The 18,683-nt window shown below is 46.1% G+C and overlaps 1 protein-coding gene across 1 annotated transcript in view; it reads right to left on the bottom strand.

Moving 5' to 3' along the window:
- The window catches only part of M1AP (meiosis 1 associated protein), a 97,925-nt gene that overhangs the window by 8,365 nt on the left and 70,877 nt on the right, over window positions 1–18,683 (bottom strand). The window contains exon 8 of the mRNA XM_088457222.1: window positions 12,901–13,044. Within this exon, the coding sequence (XP_088313348.1) occupies window positions 12,901–13,044 (144 nt within the window). The remainder of the gene's footprint in view (window positions 1–12,900; window positions 13,045–18,683) is intronic.

The following is an 18,683-nucleotide window of genomic DNA, read 5'->3' as shown; positions in this document are numbered from 1 at the left end:
CATTAGGATGTGAAACATAGAAACATAGAATTGGACGGCAGATAAGAACCACTTGGCCCATCTAGTCTGCCCCATTTTAATCATATTATTACCTCAACCCTTATTGATCCTTACCTCTTCTGAAGGATATCCTTATGTCTATCCCATGCATGTATAAATTGCTCTACTGTCTTAGCCTCTACCACCTCTGATGGGGGCTATTCCACTTGTCCACTACCCTTTCTGTGAAATAATTTTTCCTCAAATTTCCCCTGAACCTACCACCCCCCAGTTTTAGAACATGTCCTCTTGTTCTAATACTTCTCTTTCTTTAAAGAATGTCTCCTTCCTTTACCTTGTTAAAACCCTTTATATATTTGAATGTTTCTATCATGTCCCGCTTATCCCTTCTCTGTTCCAAACTATAGATAATAAGATCTTTTAGTCTTTCCTGGTAGGTTTTGTGGTGTAGACCTTGCACCATTTTAGTTGTCCTTCTTTGTACAGTCTCCTATGTATTAATATCCTTCTGGAGATATGGCCTCCAGAATTGAACACAGTATTGGAGATGAGGACGTACCAATGACCTATACAGCGGTTTTAGCACTTCTTTCTTTCTGCTACTGATTCCTCTCCCTATGTACCAAGCATCTGACTGGCCTCATTGCTTTGTTACAATGTTTGCTTGCCTTTAAGTCACCTGAAATAGTGACTCCTAGATCCCTTTCCTCTTCAGTACTTTCCAGTATAGTGCCATTAATAGTATATTTAGCCTTTGGATTTTTGAGACCCAAGTGCATGACCTTGCATTTTTTGGCATTAAACTGTAGTTGCCACGTCCTTGACCATTCCTCTAGTCTACCTAGATCATCAATCATTTGTTTTACTCCTCCTGGTGTGTCTACCCTGTTGCATACTTTGTGTCATCTGCAAAAAGGCATAGTTTCCCTTCAATACCATTTGCAATGTCACAAATAAAGATAGTAAAAAGCACTGGTCCAAGTACAGATCCCTGAGGTTCTCCACTGGTAACATTTCCCTCCTGAGACTGCTCTCCGTTTACTACAACTCTCTGTTTCCTATCCTGCAGTCATGATCTTATCCATTCAACTATCTTTGTATCCAATCCCATGCTTTCCAGTTTATTTATCAGTCTGCGATGTGGAACAGTGTCAAAAGCCTTACTAAAGTCTAGATAAGCTATATCTATGCCCCCCCCTTTATCTATTTCCTTAGTCACCCAGTCAAAAAAGTCAATAAGATTTGTTTGACATGATCTCCCCCCAGTAAATCCATGCTGTTTGGGATCCAGCAAATTGTTGGATTTGAGATAATCTACGACTCTTTCTTATAAGAGTGTTTCCATCAATTTCCCTACTACTGATGTCCGGTCAGTGGTCGGTAGTCACTGGCCTCTTCCTTGTTTCCACTTTTGTGCAGTGGGACAACATTTGCTCTTTTCCAGTCCTCTGGAATAACTCCAGTAGCTAGTGACTGGTTGAATAATTCTGTTAATGGTGTTACCAGCACCCCTTTAAGCTCTTTTAGTATCCTTGGATGTATCCCATCTGGCCCCATTGATTTATCCACTTTCAGTTTTGAGAGTTCTGATAGGATCTTCTCCTCTGTAAATGTGCTTGTTCCTACCTCATTTTTCGGATCACACCTGTAACGTAACTGTGGCCCCTTCCCCTCTCTCTCAGTAGTGATTACTGAACAAAAATAATTATTAAGATGATCAGCTATTACATTGTCTCCCTCTTTCTGTCTTTAGTCTTTTTATTGCACCTTTTGTTTTTCTCCTTTCGTTTATATACTTAAAAATAGTTTTGCCCCCTTTACCCACTGACTGTGCCATCTTCTCCTCAGCTTTTGCCTTTGCACATCTGATTACTTTCTTAGCCTCCTTCTGTGTTACAAGATACACCTCTGTGTCCTCATTACTTTGCGTCTGCTTGTATTTCCTAAAGGCCATCCTTTTTTGCTGTCACAATACTTGTTACCTCTTTCCCAAACCACACTGGCTTCCTTTTCCTTGTGGTTTTCCTAACCCTTTTGATACAAAGGTCTGTTGCCTTTAATATTGCACTTTTTAAATTTTCCCACCTCACCTGCACTCCTTTCACGTTCCTCCACTCTGCCAAAGATTCGCTTAAACATCTTCCCATCCCTGCAAAATCAGCCTTCCTAAAATCTAACACCTTTGTGTGCTACTTCCCGCATGGCTGTAGTCGCATTGTCGGATTGGATTTGGACCAGCCTGCCCTTGAGAAGGTGTCGCGCCAAAGTGAGCACTCTGTACACAGCTCCAGGATGTTTATAGGCAGATGACTTTCCTGAGTTGTCCATCTTACCTGAAAGGCATGATGACCTGTCACCGAACCCCATCCGCGAAGGCTGGCATCCGTAGTGGAGCTCCCACTCTGGGATCCAGATGGGGGGAACCTTGTCCAGATGGGACATCTGCAGCCACCATGAGAGAGAGGATCATCTGGGATCGGATCAGACAATACTGGCCTGTTCCCATTATAGAATCAGTTGTTGAAGAGACCTGGAGTGGAACGGGGCATATTCCACCATATCGAAGGTGGATACCAGGGACCCCAGGACCTGCATTGCTGAGTGAATGATAACCTTTGATTGCGGAGCAATCTGTACGCACATGCAACTGCAATACAGAAATCTTGTCTGCTGGCAGAAAGATCCTTTGTACCTGAGAATCCAGAAGTGCACCCAGATGTATCATTCGCTGTGTCAGAGATAGGGAGGACTTTTTCCAATTGATGTTTGTAAGCAGGCAATAGTCAGCTGGAGATGGCGTTGTAACACAGCCTGTGACTGTGCCAAAATTAAGAGGTCATCTATTTGGGATCGGTATGAAATACCGCCGGACATGTTCAAATCCTGATGCCGGAAGACCGGCAGCAGTGAAGATCCTGACAGCTCCAAAGGTAAGTATTTACTAACCCTACTCCTCCCCCTAACCCTCCTTTAGGGGTGCCTAACCCTAACCTCCCTCCCTAGTGCCTAACCCGCCTCCTCCCGGGGGGTGCCTATCCCTAACCCCCCCGTTCCCCTAGCCTAAACCTAACCCTCCCAGGGGGATGCCTAACCCCAAGTCCCCCCAGGAGCCCTAAAACCTAACCCTTCCCCCTGCGGCTGTCCGTGCCCGGAATACCTTCGTTCAGTATGCTGGGCGTCGGTCTCCCAGCGTAGGTCTAATAACAGGCATCGGGATTTCGACTCCTGTCATTAGTTCCTTGCCGGGATTTGACAGTCGGGAAGCCAGCAGTCGGCATTTCGACTGTCGGCTTCCTGACAGCATCCCATCTATGTACGGCAGGATTCTGACTCCCTAATACCTCAGGTAGGCAGTCATAACTGCCATTATCTTGGTAAACACACAAGGGGCCATTGACAGACCAATTGGCAGTGCTTGAAACTGGAAATGTCGCTGGCGAACAGCAAACCGTAGAAATCGTTGGTGGGATCAGGGCCGGTTCTATGGTTACGCATGGTACGCGGCTGCATAAGGCGCCACGTAGTGAAGGGCGCCGCGGCCGCGACCATGCAGATTTCAGTGGCTTACAGTGGTGCAGACTGTGTCTCTGTGACACAGTCTGCACCGCGCGTGTAGCGCTGACCGGACGGAGTTAGGTCAGCGCTACACAGTGCCAAACACTGTGCCATCTTCCGGCTCCCGCAGTGGGTAATGGGAGAGACGTCGTCATGACGACGTCTCTCCCATAATGCAAAGCGGCCCTGGAGAATGGTCGGGAGTAGCTGATATCAGCGGCGGGAGCAGGAGCGGGGGTTTCATGTAAGTGGGTTTTTTTAGTTTTGTTTTTTTATAACGTGTCTCTACTGGGGGGGGCTACAAGGGGGGATTACAACTGGGGGCACTTGAAGGGGGGATTACTACTGGGGGCACTTGAAGGGGGGGATTACTACTGGGGGCACTTGAAGGGGGGATTACTATTGGGGCACTTATAGGGGGGATTACTACTGGGGCACTTGAAGGGGGGGATTACTACTGGGGCACTTGAAGGGTGGATTACTACTGGGGGTACTTGAAGGGGGGATTACTACTGGGGGAACTTGAAGGGGGGATTACTACTGGGGGAACTTGAAGGAGGATTACAGGGGGCACTAGAAGGGAGGATTACTACTGGGGCACTTGAAGGGGGGATTACTACTGGGGGCACTTGAAGGGGGGGTTTACTACTGGGGGCACTTGAAGGGGGGGTTTACTACTGGGGGCACTTGAAGGGGGGATTACTACTGGGGCACTTGAAGGGGGGATTACTACTGGGGGAACTTGAAGGGGGATTACAGGGGGCACTAGAAGGGAGGATTACTACTGGGGCACTTGAAGGGGGGATTACTACTGGGGGCACTAGAAGGGGGGACTACTGGGGGCACTTGAAGGGGGGATTACTATTGGGGGCACTACTACTGGGGGCACTTGAAGGGGGGCTACTACTGGGGGCACTTGAAGGGAGGATTACTACTGGGGCACTTGAAGGGGGGATTACTACTGGGGGGGACTACTACTGGGGGCACTACATGGGGGGGAAACCTCCACTGGGGGCACAACAATGGGGGGACTACTACAAGGGGGGACTACTAGGGGCACTACAAGAGGGGGGAATACTACTGGGGGCACTGTATAAGCTTACTAATGGGGGCACAAGGGGCACTGCACAGGGGGGACCACTACCGCGGGCACTGCATAGGGGGGGCGCAAAAAAACCTACTCGCTTACCAAAAAATTTGGGCTAGGGCCGGCCCTGGGTGGGATGGCATATTAGGCCAATGCAGATACGAATCCTGAATGTCCAGGGAAACCATAAAATCCCAAGCTCCATTGCCAGAATGATAGTTCTTGGAGTTTCCATGCGGAACTTGGGCACTTGTATAAACCTGTTGCGAGATTTGAGAATCAGAATAGGCCGGTGAGAACCATTGGGCTTCTGAATCAAAAAGAGTGGAATAGAAACCAGTTCCTCGAAGATCAGGTATTACCACACCTAAGCTTAGCAGGGAGTGAATGGCTTCCTCGAAGGCCTGGACCTTGATAGGGTCCGATGGAAGATCTGTAAGAAAAAATAGCTGGGGAGGACGTCTCCGGAAAGTGATAGAGTGTATCCACGAGAGACCACTTCTCTGACTCAGGCATCTGTGGCTGTCTGATGCCATGAGTTAGCGAACCACAGAAGTCGGCCTCCCACCCTGGGATCCCCCAGGAGGAGGCCTGCCCCAACAGACGGGGGGTTTATCATCAGACTTAGGAGCTGGACGTCTGGCCGCCCAAGACTGCTTAGATCTAGACTTGGTGGTCTTGTTTGAAGCAGGCTGCCTTGGAAAGGACTGTCCTTTTGCCTTACCTTTGGGATGAAAGGCCCGCCTATTAGGCTTAGGGGTAGCCGCTGATGGAAAAAAAGCAGATTTTGATGTTGCCATATTAGCCACAATCTTGTCCAACTATGCGCCGAACAACTTGTCTCCAAAGAAGGGTAAGGATTCGAGGGCCTTCTTGGATTCCGTGTCTGCTGTCCAAGACCGTAGCCAAAGAACTCTGCAGGTGACTACCGAGGTTACAGATGCCTTAGAGGCAAGGAGGCCAGTATCCAAAGCAGCTTCTCCCTAATAAGTGGCCGCTTCCTGGAGCGGGTTCCTCATCCTCTAAATTCAAGATTGATTTAACCGCCCTCACTAGGGAAGGAACATCCACCATTGAATGATGGTCCTCCTTACCCGATAGGGACCCTGGAGGAGAACCCTGTGCATCATCTGCCCCCTCAGATGATGTGTCAGAATATGAAAGCTGGGCAGACTGAAATAATACATAATGCCTTCATGGCTAACGGTCTGTCCGCCTGTAACATATATTGCTGAAAGGTAGCAAATGAACCTCCTCACCAGCTTACCTTACCAGTACCAGTGCAGGGGCCTTGTCCTCTCAGGATATTGTGCAGGATGGGCAGTGTGCTAATTGTCATGTACCTCCTCACCAGCTTACCTTACCAGTACCGGTGCTGGGGCCTTGTCCTCTCAGGATATTGTGCAGGGTGGGCAGTGTGCTAATTGTCATGTACCCCCTCACCAGCTTACCTTACCAGTACCAGTGCAGGGGCCTTGTCCTCTCAGGATATTGTGCAGGATGGTCAGTGTGCTAATTGCCATGTACCCCCTCACCAGCTTACCTTACCAGTACCAGTGCAGAAACCTTGTCCTCTCAGCTCAGGATATTGTGCAGGATGGTCAGTGTGCTGAGAGGACAAGCATGCTGCACCGATACTGGTAAGGTAAGCTGGAGAGGAGGTACATGACAATTAGCACACTGACCATCCTGCACAATATCCTGAGTGGACAAGCCTGCTGCACCAGTACTGGTAAGGTAAGCTGGTGAGAAGGTACATGACAATTAGGATATTGTGCAGTATAGTCAGTGTGCTAATTGTCATGTACCTCCTCACCAGCTTACCTTACCAGTACCGGTGCAGGGGCCTTGTCCTCTCAGGATATTGTGCAGGATGGGCAGTGTGCTAATTGTCATGTACCTCCTCACCAGCTTACCTTACCAGTACCGGTGCAGCAGCCTTGTCCTCTCAGGATATTGTGCAGGATGGTCAGTGTGCTAATTGTCATGTACCTCCTATCCAGCTTACCTTACCAGTACCAGTGCAGCAGCCTTGTCCTCTCAGGATATTGTGCAGGATAGTCAGTGTGCTAATTGTCATGTACCTCCTCACCAGCTTACCTTACCAGTCCCGGTACAGCAGCCTTGTCCTCTCAGGATATTGTGCAGGATGGTCAGTGTGCTGAGAGGACAAGGCTGCTGCACCAATACTGGTAAGGTAAGCTGGTGAGGGGGTACAAGACAATTAGTACACTGACCATCCTGCACAATATCCTGAGAGGACAAGCCTGCTGAGGAGTAACAGCCTATCCACCACATGGCTAATGTTATTCCTGCAGATGTATAATCATAGAAGTTGGGATAATAAGGCAACAGACTTATTACCATTTTGTTCTCTATTACAAACACATTTCTGTAACTATTTGGGGGCAGTTTTGCAAAAAAATGCAGCTGAATAAATGATGGGATACAAGTTGTCCACTTGTCCAAGTGTTATTAGTCCTGTTCTTTCTTTTTATTTAGTCTAAGGTATTACTGTATACCAAGTACGTACAGTGCATCCGGGAAATATTCACAGCGCTTCACTTTTTCCACATTTTGTTATGTTACAGCCTTATTCCAAAATGGAATAAATTCATTTTTCTCCTCAAAATTCTACACACAATACCCCATAATGACAACGTGTAAAAAGTTTCCTTGAGATTTTTGCAAATTTAATTAAAAAAAAAAAAACACTAAGAAATCACATGTACATAAGTATCCACAGCCTTTGCCATGAAGCTCAAAATTTAGCTCAGGTGCATCCTGTTTCCACTGCTCATTCTTGAGATGTTCCTATGTCTTAATTTGAGACCACCTGTGGTAAATTCAGTTGATTGGACATGATTTTGAAAGGCATACACCTGTCTATATAAGGTCCCACACTTGACAGTGCATATCAGAGCACAAACCAAGCATGAAGTCCAAGGAATTGTCTGTAGCCCTCCAAGACAGGAATGTCTCGAGGCACAAATCTGGGGAAGGGTACAGAAAAATATCTGCTGCTTTGAAGGTCCCAATGAGCACAGGGGCCTCCATCATCCGTAAATGGAAGAAGTTTGGAACCACCAGGACTCTTCCTAGAGTTGGCCGGCCATCTAAATTGAGCGATTGTGGGAGAAGGGCCCTAGTCAGGGAGATGACCAAGAACCCGATGGTCACTCTGTCAGAGCTACAGCATTCCTCTGTGGAGAGAGGAGAACCTTCCAGTAGGACAGCAATCAGACCTGTATATTAGAGTGGCCAGACGGAAGCCACTCCTTAGTAAAAAGCACATGGCAGCCCGCCTGGAGTTTGCCAAAATGCACCTGAAGGACTCTCTGGTCTGATGAGACAAAGATTGAACTCTTTGGCGTGAATGCCAGGCGTTATGTTTGGAGGAAACCAGGCACTGATCATCACCAGGTCAATACCATCCCTACAGTGAAGCATGGTTGTGGCAGCATCATGCTGTGGAGATGTTGATCAGCGGCAGATACTGGAAGACTAGTCAGGATAGAGGGAAAGATGAATGCAGAAATGTACAGACATATCCTGGATGAAAACCTGCTCCAGAGCGCTCTTGACCTCAGACTGGGATGACGGTTCATCTTTCAGCAGGACAACGACCCTAAGCACACAGCCAAGATATGAAAGGAGTGGCTTGAGGACAACTCAGTGAATGTCCTTGAGTGGCCCAGCCAGAGCCCAGACTTGAATCCGATTTGAACATCTCTGGAGAGATCTGAGAATGTCTGTGCACCGACGCTTCCCATCCAACCTGATGGAGCTGGAGAGGTGCTGCAAAGAGGAATGGGCGAAACTGCCCAAAGACAGGTGTGCCAAGCTTGTGGCATCATATTCAAAAAGACTTGAGGCTGTAATTGCTGCCAAAGGTGCACCAACAAAGTATTGAGCAAAGGCTGTGATTGCTTATGTACATGTGATTGCTTATGTACATGTGATTACTTATGTACGTGTGATTACTTATGTACGTGCGATTTCTTATGTACGTGTGATTACTTATGTACGTGTGATTTCTTATGTACGTGTGATTTCTTATGTACGTGCGATTACTTATGTACGTGCGATTACTTATGTACGTGCGATTACTTATGTACGTGCGATTACTTATGTACGTGCGATTACTTATGTACGTGCGATTTCTTATGTACGTGCGATTTCTTATGTACGTGCGATTTCTTATGTACGTGCGATTTCTTATGTACGTGTGATTTCTTATGTACGTGTGATTTCTTATGTACGTGTGATTACTTATGTACGTGTGATTACTTATGTACGTGTGATTACTTATGTACGTGCGATTTCTTATGTACGTGCGATTTCTTATGTACGTGCGATTACTTATGTACGTGCGATTACTTATGTACGTGCGATTACTTATGTACGTGCGATTACTTATGTACGTGCGATTACTTATGTACGTGCGATTACTTATGTACGTGCGATTACTTATGTACGTGCGATTACTTATGTACGTGTGATTACTTATGTACGTGCGATTACTTATGTACGTGCGATTACTTATGTACGTGCGATTACTTATGTACGTGCGATTACTTATGTACGTGTGATTACTTATGTACGTGTGATTACTTATGTACGTGTGATTTCTTATGTACGTGCGATTACTTATGTACGTGCGATTACTTATGTACGTGCGATTACTTATGTACGTGTGATTACTTATGTACGTGTGATTTCTTATGTACGTGCGATTACTTATGTACGTGCGATTACTTATGTACGTGCGATTACTTATGTACGTGTGATTACTTATGTACGTGTGATTACTTATGTACGTGCGATTACTTATGTACGTGCGATTACTTATGTACGTGCGATTACTTATGTACGTGCGATTACTTATGTACGTGCGATTACTTATGTACGTGCGATTACTTATGTACGTGCGATTACTTATGTACGTGTGATTACTTATGTACGTGTGATTTCTTATGTACGTGCGATTTCTTATGTACGTGCGATTACTTATGTACGTGCGATTACTTATGTACGTGCGATTACTTATGTACGTGCGATTACTTATGTACGTGCGATTACTTATGTACGTGTGATTACTTATGTACGTGTGATTACTTATGTACGTGCGATTACTTATGTACGTGTGATTACTTATGTACGTGTGATTTCTTATGTACGTGTGATTACTTATGTACGTGTGATTACTTATGTACGTGTGATTACTTATGTACGTGTGATTTCTTATGTACGTGCGATTACTTATGTACGTGCGATTACTTATGTACGTGCGATTACTTATGTACGTGTGATTACTTATGTACGTGCGATTACTTATGTACGTGCGATTACTTAGGTTTTTTTATTTTTTTATTAAATTTGCAAAAATCGCAAAAAAACTTTACACGTCGTAATTATGGGGAATTGTGTGTAGAATTTTGAGGACAAAAATGAATTTATTCCATTGTGGAATAGGGCTGTAACATAAGAAAATGTGGATAAAGTGCAGCGCTGTGAATACTTTCCGGATGCACCGTATATAGCTTATGTACCGCATTTATCTATCCTCTAATACAGTCAGGTCAGGTGCATAAATATTGGGACAGTGACAGAATTTTCAGATTTTGGCCTCTATTCACCACCACAATGGCTTTGAAATGAAACAAACAAGATGTGCTTTACCTGCAGACTTTCAGATTTAATTTGAGGGTAATTACATCCAAATCAGGTGAATGGTGTAGGAATTACAGCGGTTTCTATATGTGCCTCCCACTTTTTAAGGGGCCAAAAGTAATGGGACTATCAACTCAAAAGCTATTTCATGGACAGGTGTGGGCTATTCCCTCATTATTTCATTATCAATTAAGCAGGTAAAAGGTCTGGAGTTGATTATAGGTGTGAGATTTGCATTTGGAATCAGTTGCTGTCAACTCTCAATATGAGATCCAAAGAGCTGTCACTATCAGTGAAGCAAGCCATCATTAGGCTGAGAAATCAAAACAAACCCATCAGAGAGATAGCAAAAACATTAGGTGTGGCCAAATCAACTGTTTGGAACATTCTTAAAAAGAAAGAACGCACCGGAGAGCTCAGCAACACCAAAAGACCCGGAACACCACGGAAAACAACTGTGGTGGATGACAGAAGAATTATTTCCCTGGTGAAGAAAAACCCCTTCACAACAGTTGGGTAAATCAAGAACACTCTCCAGGAGGTAGATGTATATGTGTCAAAGTCAACAATCAAGAGAAGACTTCACAAGAGTGAATATAGAGGGTTCACCACAAGATGTAAACCATTGGTGAGCCTCAAAAACAGGAAGACCAGATTAGAGTTTGCCAAACAACATCTAAAAAAGCCATTACAGTTCTGGAACAACATCCTATGGACAGATGAGACAAAGATCAACTTGTACCAGAGTGATGGGAAGAGAAGAGTATGGAGAAGGAAAGGAACGGCTCATGATCCAAAACATACCACCTCATCAGTGAAGCATGGTGGTGGTAGTGTCATGGCGTGGGCATGTATGGCTGCCAATGGAGCTGGTTCCCTTGTATTTATTGATGATGTGACTGCTGACAAAAGCAGCAGAATGAATTCTGAAGTGTTTCGGGCAATATTATATGCTCATATTCAGTCAAATGCTTCAGAACTCATTGGACGGCGCTTCACAGTGCAGATGGACAATGACCCGAAGCTTACTGCAAAAGCAACCAAAGAGTTTTTTAAGGCTAAAAAGTGAAATGTTATGCAATGGCCAAGTCAATCCCCTGACCTGAATCTGATTGAGCATGGATTTCACTTGATGAAGACAACACTGAAGGGAAAATGCCCCAAGAACAAGCAGGAACTGAAGACATTTGCAGTAGAGGCCTGGCAGAGCATCACCAGGGATGAAACCCAGCGTCTGGTGATGTCTATGCGTTCCAGACTTCAGGCTGTAATTGCCTGCAAAGGATTTGCAACAAAGTATTAATAAGTGAAAGTTAGATTTAGGACTGTTTAGTTTGTCCCATTACTTTTGGCCCCTTAAAAAGTGGGGGGCACATATAGAAACCGTTGTAATTCCTACACCGTTCACCTGATTTGGATGTAATTACCCTCAAATTAAATCTGAAAGTCTGCAGGTAAAGCACATCTTGTTTGTTTCATTTCAAAGCCATTGTGGTGGTGAATAGGGGCCAACATATGAAAATTCTATCAATGTCCCAATATTTATGCACCTGACTGTATAACATTTCATACCAGGGTCTAATGTATGATCTGATGAATTGTCAGAATCTATTGCTACTGAAATGAGTCATGTTTTAGGTTAATAAATGTTGCATAACAGGGGTAGCTGACATGTTTTCCAGATAACTAAATGAGACATTGTAAAACATTCACTGATGATCTGGAAACACAAATTGTTAGAGGTCAGAGAGTACTGAGGGGCTTATTCAGCGAGGAACGCACAGATGCAGACGCACGCACCCATCCGTTGCGAGTATATGGTAATAAATGCATACGCACGCAGAATAAGCAGACACCTAGCAATACACAATATGTCCCACTTCCCTTACCGTGCGTTCTGTTATACCACGCAAGACAAGACAGCGGAAACATCGGTAACATCAAGAACCATCAAACACATTAGCATATTAGGGGTTGACCTGACTCCAAGCAGGATTTCTGCCACTTCCTGCGTAGAACTAGACCTCAGGGCTTAATTATGCTCGCCCCTAAAACGCCATCCAAACGCACAGACATGCCTGCGTTTGCCCGTCCACCACCACAAACGGCAATTCCTGTCACTCTTTTCTCTAGGTCTGCTTTAGCTCTGCACACACAGTCCCCATCGCAATAGCTAGTACACGTACACGCAATGCATGCACAGAGCGAAAACATCGGCTGACTGCGTGCGTTCTCTCATTGTGCGTTACTTGCGGAATCAGGCTCTCTGTCTGGCCACCCCCGTTGTATTATCTCAGTGATGAAGTAATGTTAAATACGGCCTATGTGATGTCATCAGTGACATCATTAATGGTGTCACCTGTTATTGTATCAATGGTATGGACATAGAAAAATCATGGTTGTGTTCTCTATAAAACCAAAAGTGTATGTTTGTCAAAGTAGAAGTTACGTAATAAGATGGATCTATAACATACTGACAAAATAAGTGGTGGAACGTCGTAATGTTTTACACAAAGATAAATGTACAATAGGATTATACCTACACCGATAGATAAATGGCAATTACATAAAACTATGGGTCTTACCTGACGGCTGTGCCCTGGCAATGTAGATATGTGACGGTCGGGAACCGGGGGCCGGGTGAGCGTGACTTGGAGATGTCTGTATAGATTACTAGTCACCTGCACTGGGTTATACACCGAATCCACGTCCAGACAGCGGAGAGCATCCTGCGCGTAACAGAGGACAGCAAACACTGTGATCTATCCGACCTATGTCTCTGCCTGATCCTCTCACTTCTTATCCCCGGACACCCCCCATCATCCTCATTATTATACATTATACCTACTCTGTAACCTCCGCTCTCTGCCTGATCCTCTCACTTCTTATCCCCGGACACCCCCATCATCCTCATTATTATACATTATACCTACTCTGTAACCTCCGCTCTCTGCCTGATCCTCTCACTTCTTATCCCCGGACACCTCTCATCATCCTCATTATTATACATTATACCTACTCTGTAACCTACGCTCTCTGCCTGATCCTCTCACTTCTTATCCCCGGACACCTCCCATCATCCCCATTATTATACATTATACCTACTCTGTAACCTCCGCTCTCTGCCTGATCCTCTCACTTCTTATCCCCGGACACCCCCCATCATCCCCATTATTATACATTATACCTACTCTGTAACCTCCGCTCTCTGCCTGATCCTCTCACTTCTTATCCCCGGACACCCCCATCATCCTCATTATTATACATTATACCTACTCTGTAACCTCCGCTCTCTGCCTGATCCTCTCACTTCTTATCCCCGTACACCTCCCATCATCCCCATTATTATACATTATACCTACTCTGTAACCTCCGCTCTCTGCCTGATCCTCTCACTTCTTATCCCCGTACACCTCCCATCATCCCCATTATTATACATTATACCTACTCTGTAACCTCCGCTCTCTGCCTGATCCTCTCACTTCTTATCCCCGGACACCTCCCATCATCCCCATTATTATACATTATACCTACTCTGTAACCTCCGCTCTCTGCCTGATCCTCTCACTTCTTATAACCGGACACCCCCATCATCCTCATTATTATACATTATACCTACTCTGTAACCTCCGCTCTCTGCCTGATCCTCTCACTTCTTATCCCCGGACACCCCCCATCATCCTCATTATTATACATTATACCTACTCTGTAACCTCCGCTCTCTGCCTGATCCTCTCACTTCTTATCCCCGGACACCCCCATCATCCTCATTATTATACATTATACCTACTCTGTAACCTCCGCTCTCTGCCTGATCCTCTCACTTCTTATCCCCGGACACCTCTCATCATCCTCATTATTATACATTATACCTACTCTGTAACCTCCGCTCTCTGCCTGATCCTCTCACTTCTTATCCCCGGACACCTCCCATCATCCCCATTATTATACATTATACCTACTCTGTAACCTCCGCTCTCTGCCTGATCCTCTCACTTCTTATCCCCGGACACCCCCCATCATCCTCATTATTATACATTATACCTACTCTGTAACCTCCGCTCTCTGCCTGATCCTCTCACTTCTTATCCCCGGACACCCCCATCATCCTCATTATTATACATTATACCTACTCTGTAACCTCCGCTCTCTGCCTGATCCTCTCACTTCTTATCCCCGGACACCCCCCATCATCCTCATTATTATACATTATACCTACTCTGTAACCTCCGCTCTCTGCCTGATCCTCTCACTTCTTATCCCCGGACACCTCCCATCATCCCCATTATTATACATTATACCTACTCTGTAACCTCCGCTCTCTGCCTGATCCTCTCACTTCTTATCCCCGGACACCTCCCATCATCCCCATTATTATACATTATACCTACTCTGTAACCTCCGCTCTCTGCCTGATCCTCTCACTTCTTATCCCCGGACACCTCCCATCATCCCCATTATTATACATTATACCTACTCTGTAACCTCCGCTCTCTGCCTGATCCTCTCACTTCTTATCCCCGGACACCCCCATCATCCTCATTATTATACATTATACCTACTCTGTAACCTCCGCTCTCTGCCTGATCCCCTCACTTCTTATCCCCGGACACCCCCCATCATCCTCATTATATATACATTATACCTACTCTGTAACCTCCGCTCTCTGCCTGATCCTCTCACTTCTTATCCCCGTACACCTCCCATCATCCCCATTATTATACATTATACCTACTCTGTAACCTCCGCTCTCTGCCTGATCCTCTCACTTCTTATCCCCGTACACCTCCCATCATCCCCATTATTATACATTATACCTACTCTGTAACCTCCGCTCTCTGCCTGATCCCCTCACTTCTTATCCCCGTACACCCCCATCATCCCCATTATTATACATTATACCTACTCTGTAACCTCCGCTCTCTGCCTGATCCTCTCACTTCTTATCCCCGTACACCTCCCATCATCCCCATTATTATACATTATACCTACTCTGTAACCTCCGCTCTCTGCCTGATCCTCTCACTTCTTATCCCCGTACACCTCCCATCATCCCCATTATTATACATTATACCTACTCTGTAACCTCCGCTCTCTGCCTGATCCCCTCACTTCTTATCCCCGTACACCCCCATCATCCCCATTATTATACATTATACCTACTCTGTAACCTCCGCTCTCTGCCTGATCCCCTCACTTCTTATCCCCGTACACCCCCATCATCCCCATTATTATACATTATACCTACTCTGTAACCTCCGCTCTCTGCCTGATCCCCTCACTTCTTATCCCCGGACACCTCCCATCATCCCCATTATTATACATTATACCTACTCTGTAACCTCCGCTCTCTGCCTGATCCTCTCACTTCTTATCCCCGTACACCTCCCATCATCCCCATTATTATACATTATAGCTACTCTGTAACCTCCGCTCTCTGCCTGATCCCCTCACTTCTTATCCCCGGACACCTCCCATCATCCCCATTATTATACATTATACCTACTCTGTAACCTCCGCTCTCTGCCTGATCCTCTCACTTCTTATCCCCGGACACCCCCATCATCCCCATTATTATACATTATACCTACTCTGTAACCTCCGCTCTCTGCCTGATCCTCTCACTTCTTATCCCCGGACACCTCCCATCATCCTCATTATTATACATTATACCTACTCTGTAACCTCCGCTCTCTGCCTGATCCTCTCACTTCTTATCCCCGTACACCTCCCATCATCCCCATTATTATACATTATAGCTACTCTGTAACCTCCGCTCTCTGCCTGATCCTCTCACTTCTTATCCACGGAAACCCCCATCATCCCCATTATTATACATTATACCTTCTCTGTAACCTCCGCTCTCTGCCTGATCCTCTCACTTCTTATCCCCGGACACCCCCCCATCATCCTCATTATTATACATTATACCTACTCTGTAACCTCCGCTCTCTGCCTGATCCCCTCACTTCTTATCACCAGACACCTCCCATCATCCCCATTATTATACATTATACCTACTCTGTAACCTCCGCTCTCTGCCTGATCCTCTCACTTCTTATCCCCGGACACCCCCCATCATCCTCATTATTATACATTATACCTACTCTGTAACCTCCGCTCTCTGCCTGATCCTCTCACTTCTTATCCCCGGACACCTCCCGTCATCCTCATTATTATACATTATACCTACTCTGTAACCTCCGCTCTCTGCCTGATCCTCTCACTTCTTATCCCCGGACACCCCCCATCATCCTCATTATTATACATTATACCTACTCTGTAACCTCCGCTCTCTGCCTGATCCCCTCACTTCTTATCACCAGACACCTCCCATCATCCCCATTATTATACATTATACCTACTCTGTAACCTCCGCTCTCTGCCTGATCCTCTCACTTCTTATCCCCGGACACCCCCATCATCCCCATTATTATACATTATACCTACTCTGTAACCTCCGCTCTCTGCCTGATCCCCTCACTTCTTATCCCCGTACACCTCCCATCATCCCCATTATTATACATTATAGCTACTCTGTAACCTCCGCTCTCTGCCTGATCCTCTCACTTCTTATCACCAGACACCTCCCATCATCCCCATTATTATACATTATACCTACTCTGTAACCTCCGCTCTCTGCCTGATCCTCTCACTTCTTATCCCCGGATACCCCCATCATCCCCATTATTATACATTATACCTACTCTGTAACCTCCGCTCTCTGCCTGATCCTCTCACTTCTTATCCCCGGACACCTCCCATCATCCCCATTATTATACATTATACCTACTCTGTAACCTCCGCTCTCTGCCTGATCCCCTCACTTCTTATCACCAGACACCTCCCATCATCTCCATTATTATACATTATACCTACTCTGTAACCTCCGCTCTCTGCCTGATCCTCTCACTTCTTATCCCCGGACACACCCATCATCCCCATTATTATACCTACTCTGTAACCTCCGCTCTCTGCCTGATCCCCTCACTTCTTATCCCCGTACACCTCCCATCATCCCCATTATTATACATTATACCTACTCTGTAACCTCCGCTCTCTGCCTGATCCTCTCACTTCTTATCCCCGGACACCTCCCATCATCCCCATTATTATACATTATACCTACTCTGTAACCTCCGCTCTCTGCCTGATCCTCTCACTTCTTATCCCCGGACACCTCCCGTCATCCTCATTATTATACATTATACCTACTCTGTAACCTCCGCTCTCTGCCTGATCCTCTCACTTCTTATCCCCGGACACCTCCCATCATCCCCATTATATATACTACTCTGTGTGTACTTAGTATGTCATCCAGGTACCATCTCATGTTACCATTCTCCTGTGCCAGTTCTGCATCTGAAGCCACAGTGTGTACTTAGAGCATCCTGCTCTGAATCAAGGCCTTTCTGAGCGCTCGCTCTGAATCAGGGTGGCCTTTTTTTTTTTTTTTCGCCCAGCTTCCTGCTGTGCGTGACCACCCACAGCTTTTGCGCGTGGCCAGATGATGGTCACGGCCATTGGGCTTGCGACGAGACCCTTGTGGTAGGGTCTCGAGTGCTGCAAGCCCCAGTGAGCTTCCGGCTCTAATAGAGCCGGAAGCTTACTACTGACATCACTGGTGATGTCAGTAGGGCCGCCCACAAACAGCAGGCGTTCCTTTAGGAAAGCCTCCATTTGTCCAGCCACCCCCCTACCACACCTGCAAAACGGAATGAGCTGTCGATCAACATCGACAGCCGCCCCATTTGTAGCGAGACCCAGAACGAGAGAATTTCTCTTTCGCTACGGGACTTGCGCATGCTCAACCATCGACCCGCCTGCAAGCGGGTCATAATCAGGCCCTTAATACGTCACCCAAGTACCATCTCATCATACTATTCTCCTGTGCCTGTTCTGCTTCTGAAGTCACAGTGTGTGTACTTAGTACGTCACCCAAGTACAATCTCCTAGTGCCATTCTCCTGTGTCTACCTTGCGTCTGGATCAACAGAATGTGTACTCATTACATTATCCCAATACAAACTTCCAATATCTTTTTCCTTTGCTTTCCCACTTTTGCCGGATACCTGACCAAAGGGCCGGGACTTGCTTGCTGGGTGCAGCTTAAGCCCAAACCCACTGGTGATCACCTCCCAGTAAGTTAGACTCCGCGCCTTTGGTTAGGTCTCGCCAACATCTGGTACTAGTGGATGAAGTCATTTATACAGAACCCTCACCTCCTGTTCCCTTCCCAACCTGGGTTCACGTCTTCCAATACCTCGGCAGCGGGTCAGCATGGCCTGAACGTGACCGCCTGGCTGTACACTAAATGTTCTCTAGATCCGCCTGGCTGTACACTAAATGTTCTCTACATCTGCCTGGCT

Source organism: Taudactylus pleione, unplaced genomic scaffold (genome assembly GCF_031769625.1).
Source record: "Taudactylus pleione unplaced genomic scaffold, aTauple2 ptg000747l, whole genome shotgun sequence".
NCBI lineage: Eukaryota > Metazoa > Chordata > Amphibia > Anura > Myobatrachidae > Taudactylus > Taudactylus pleione.
Note: the sequence above shows the minus strand (reverse complement) of the source record. Positions and strands in the feature narration are given on the sequence as shown.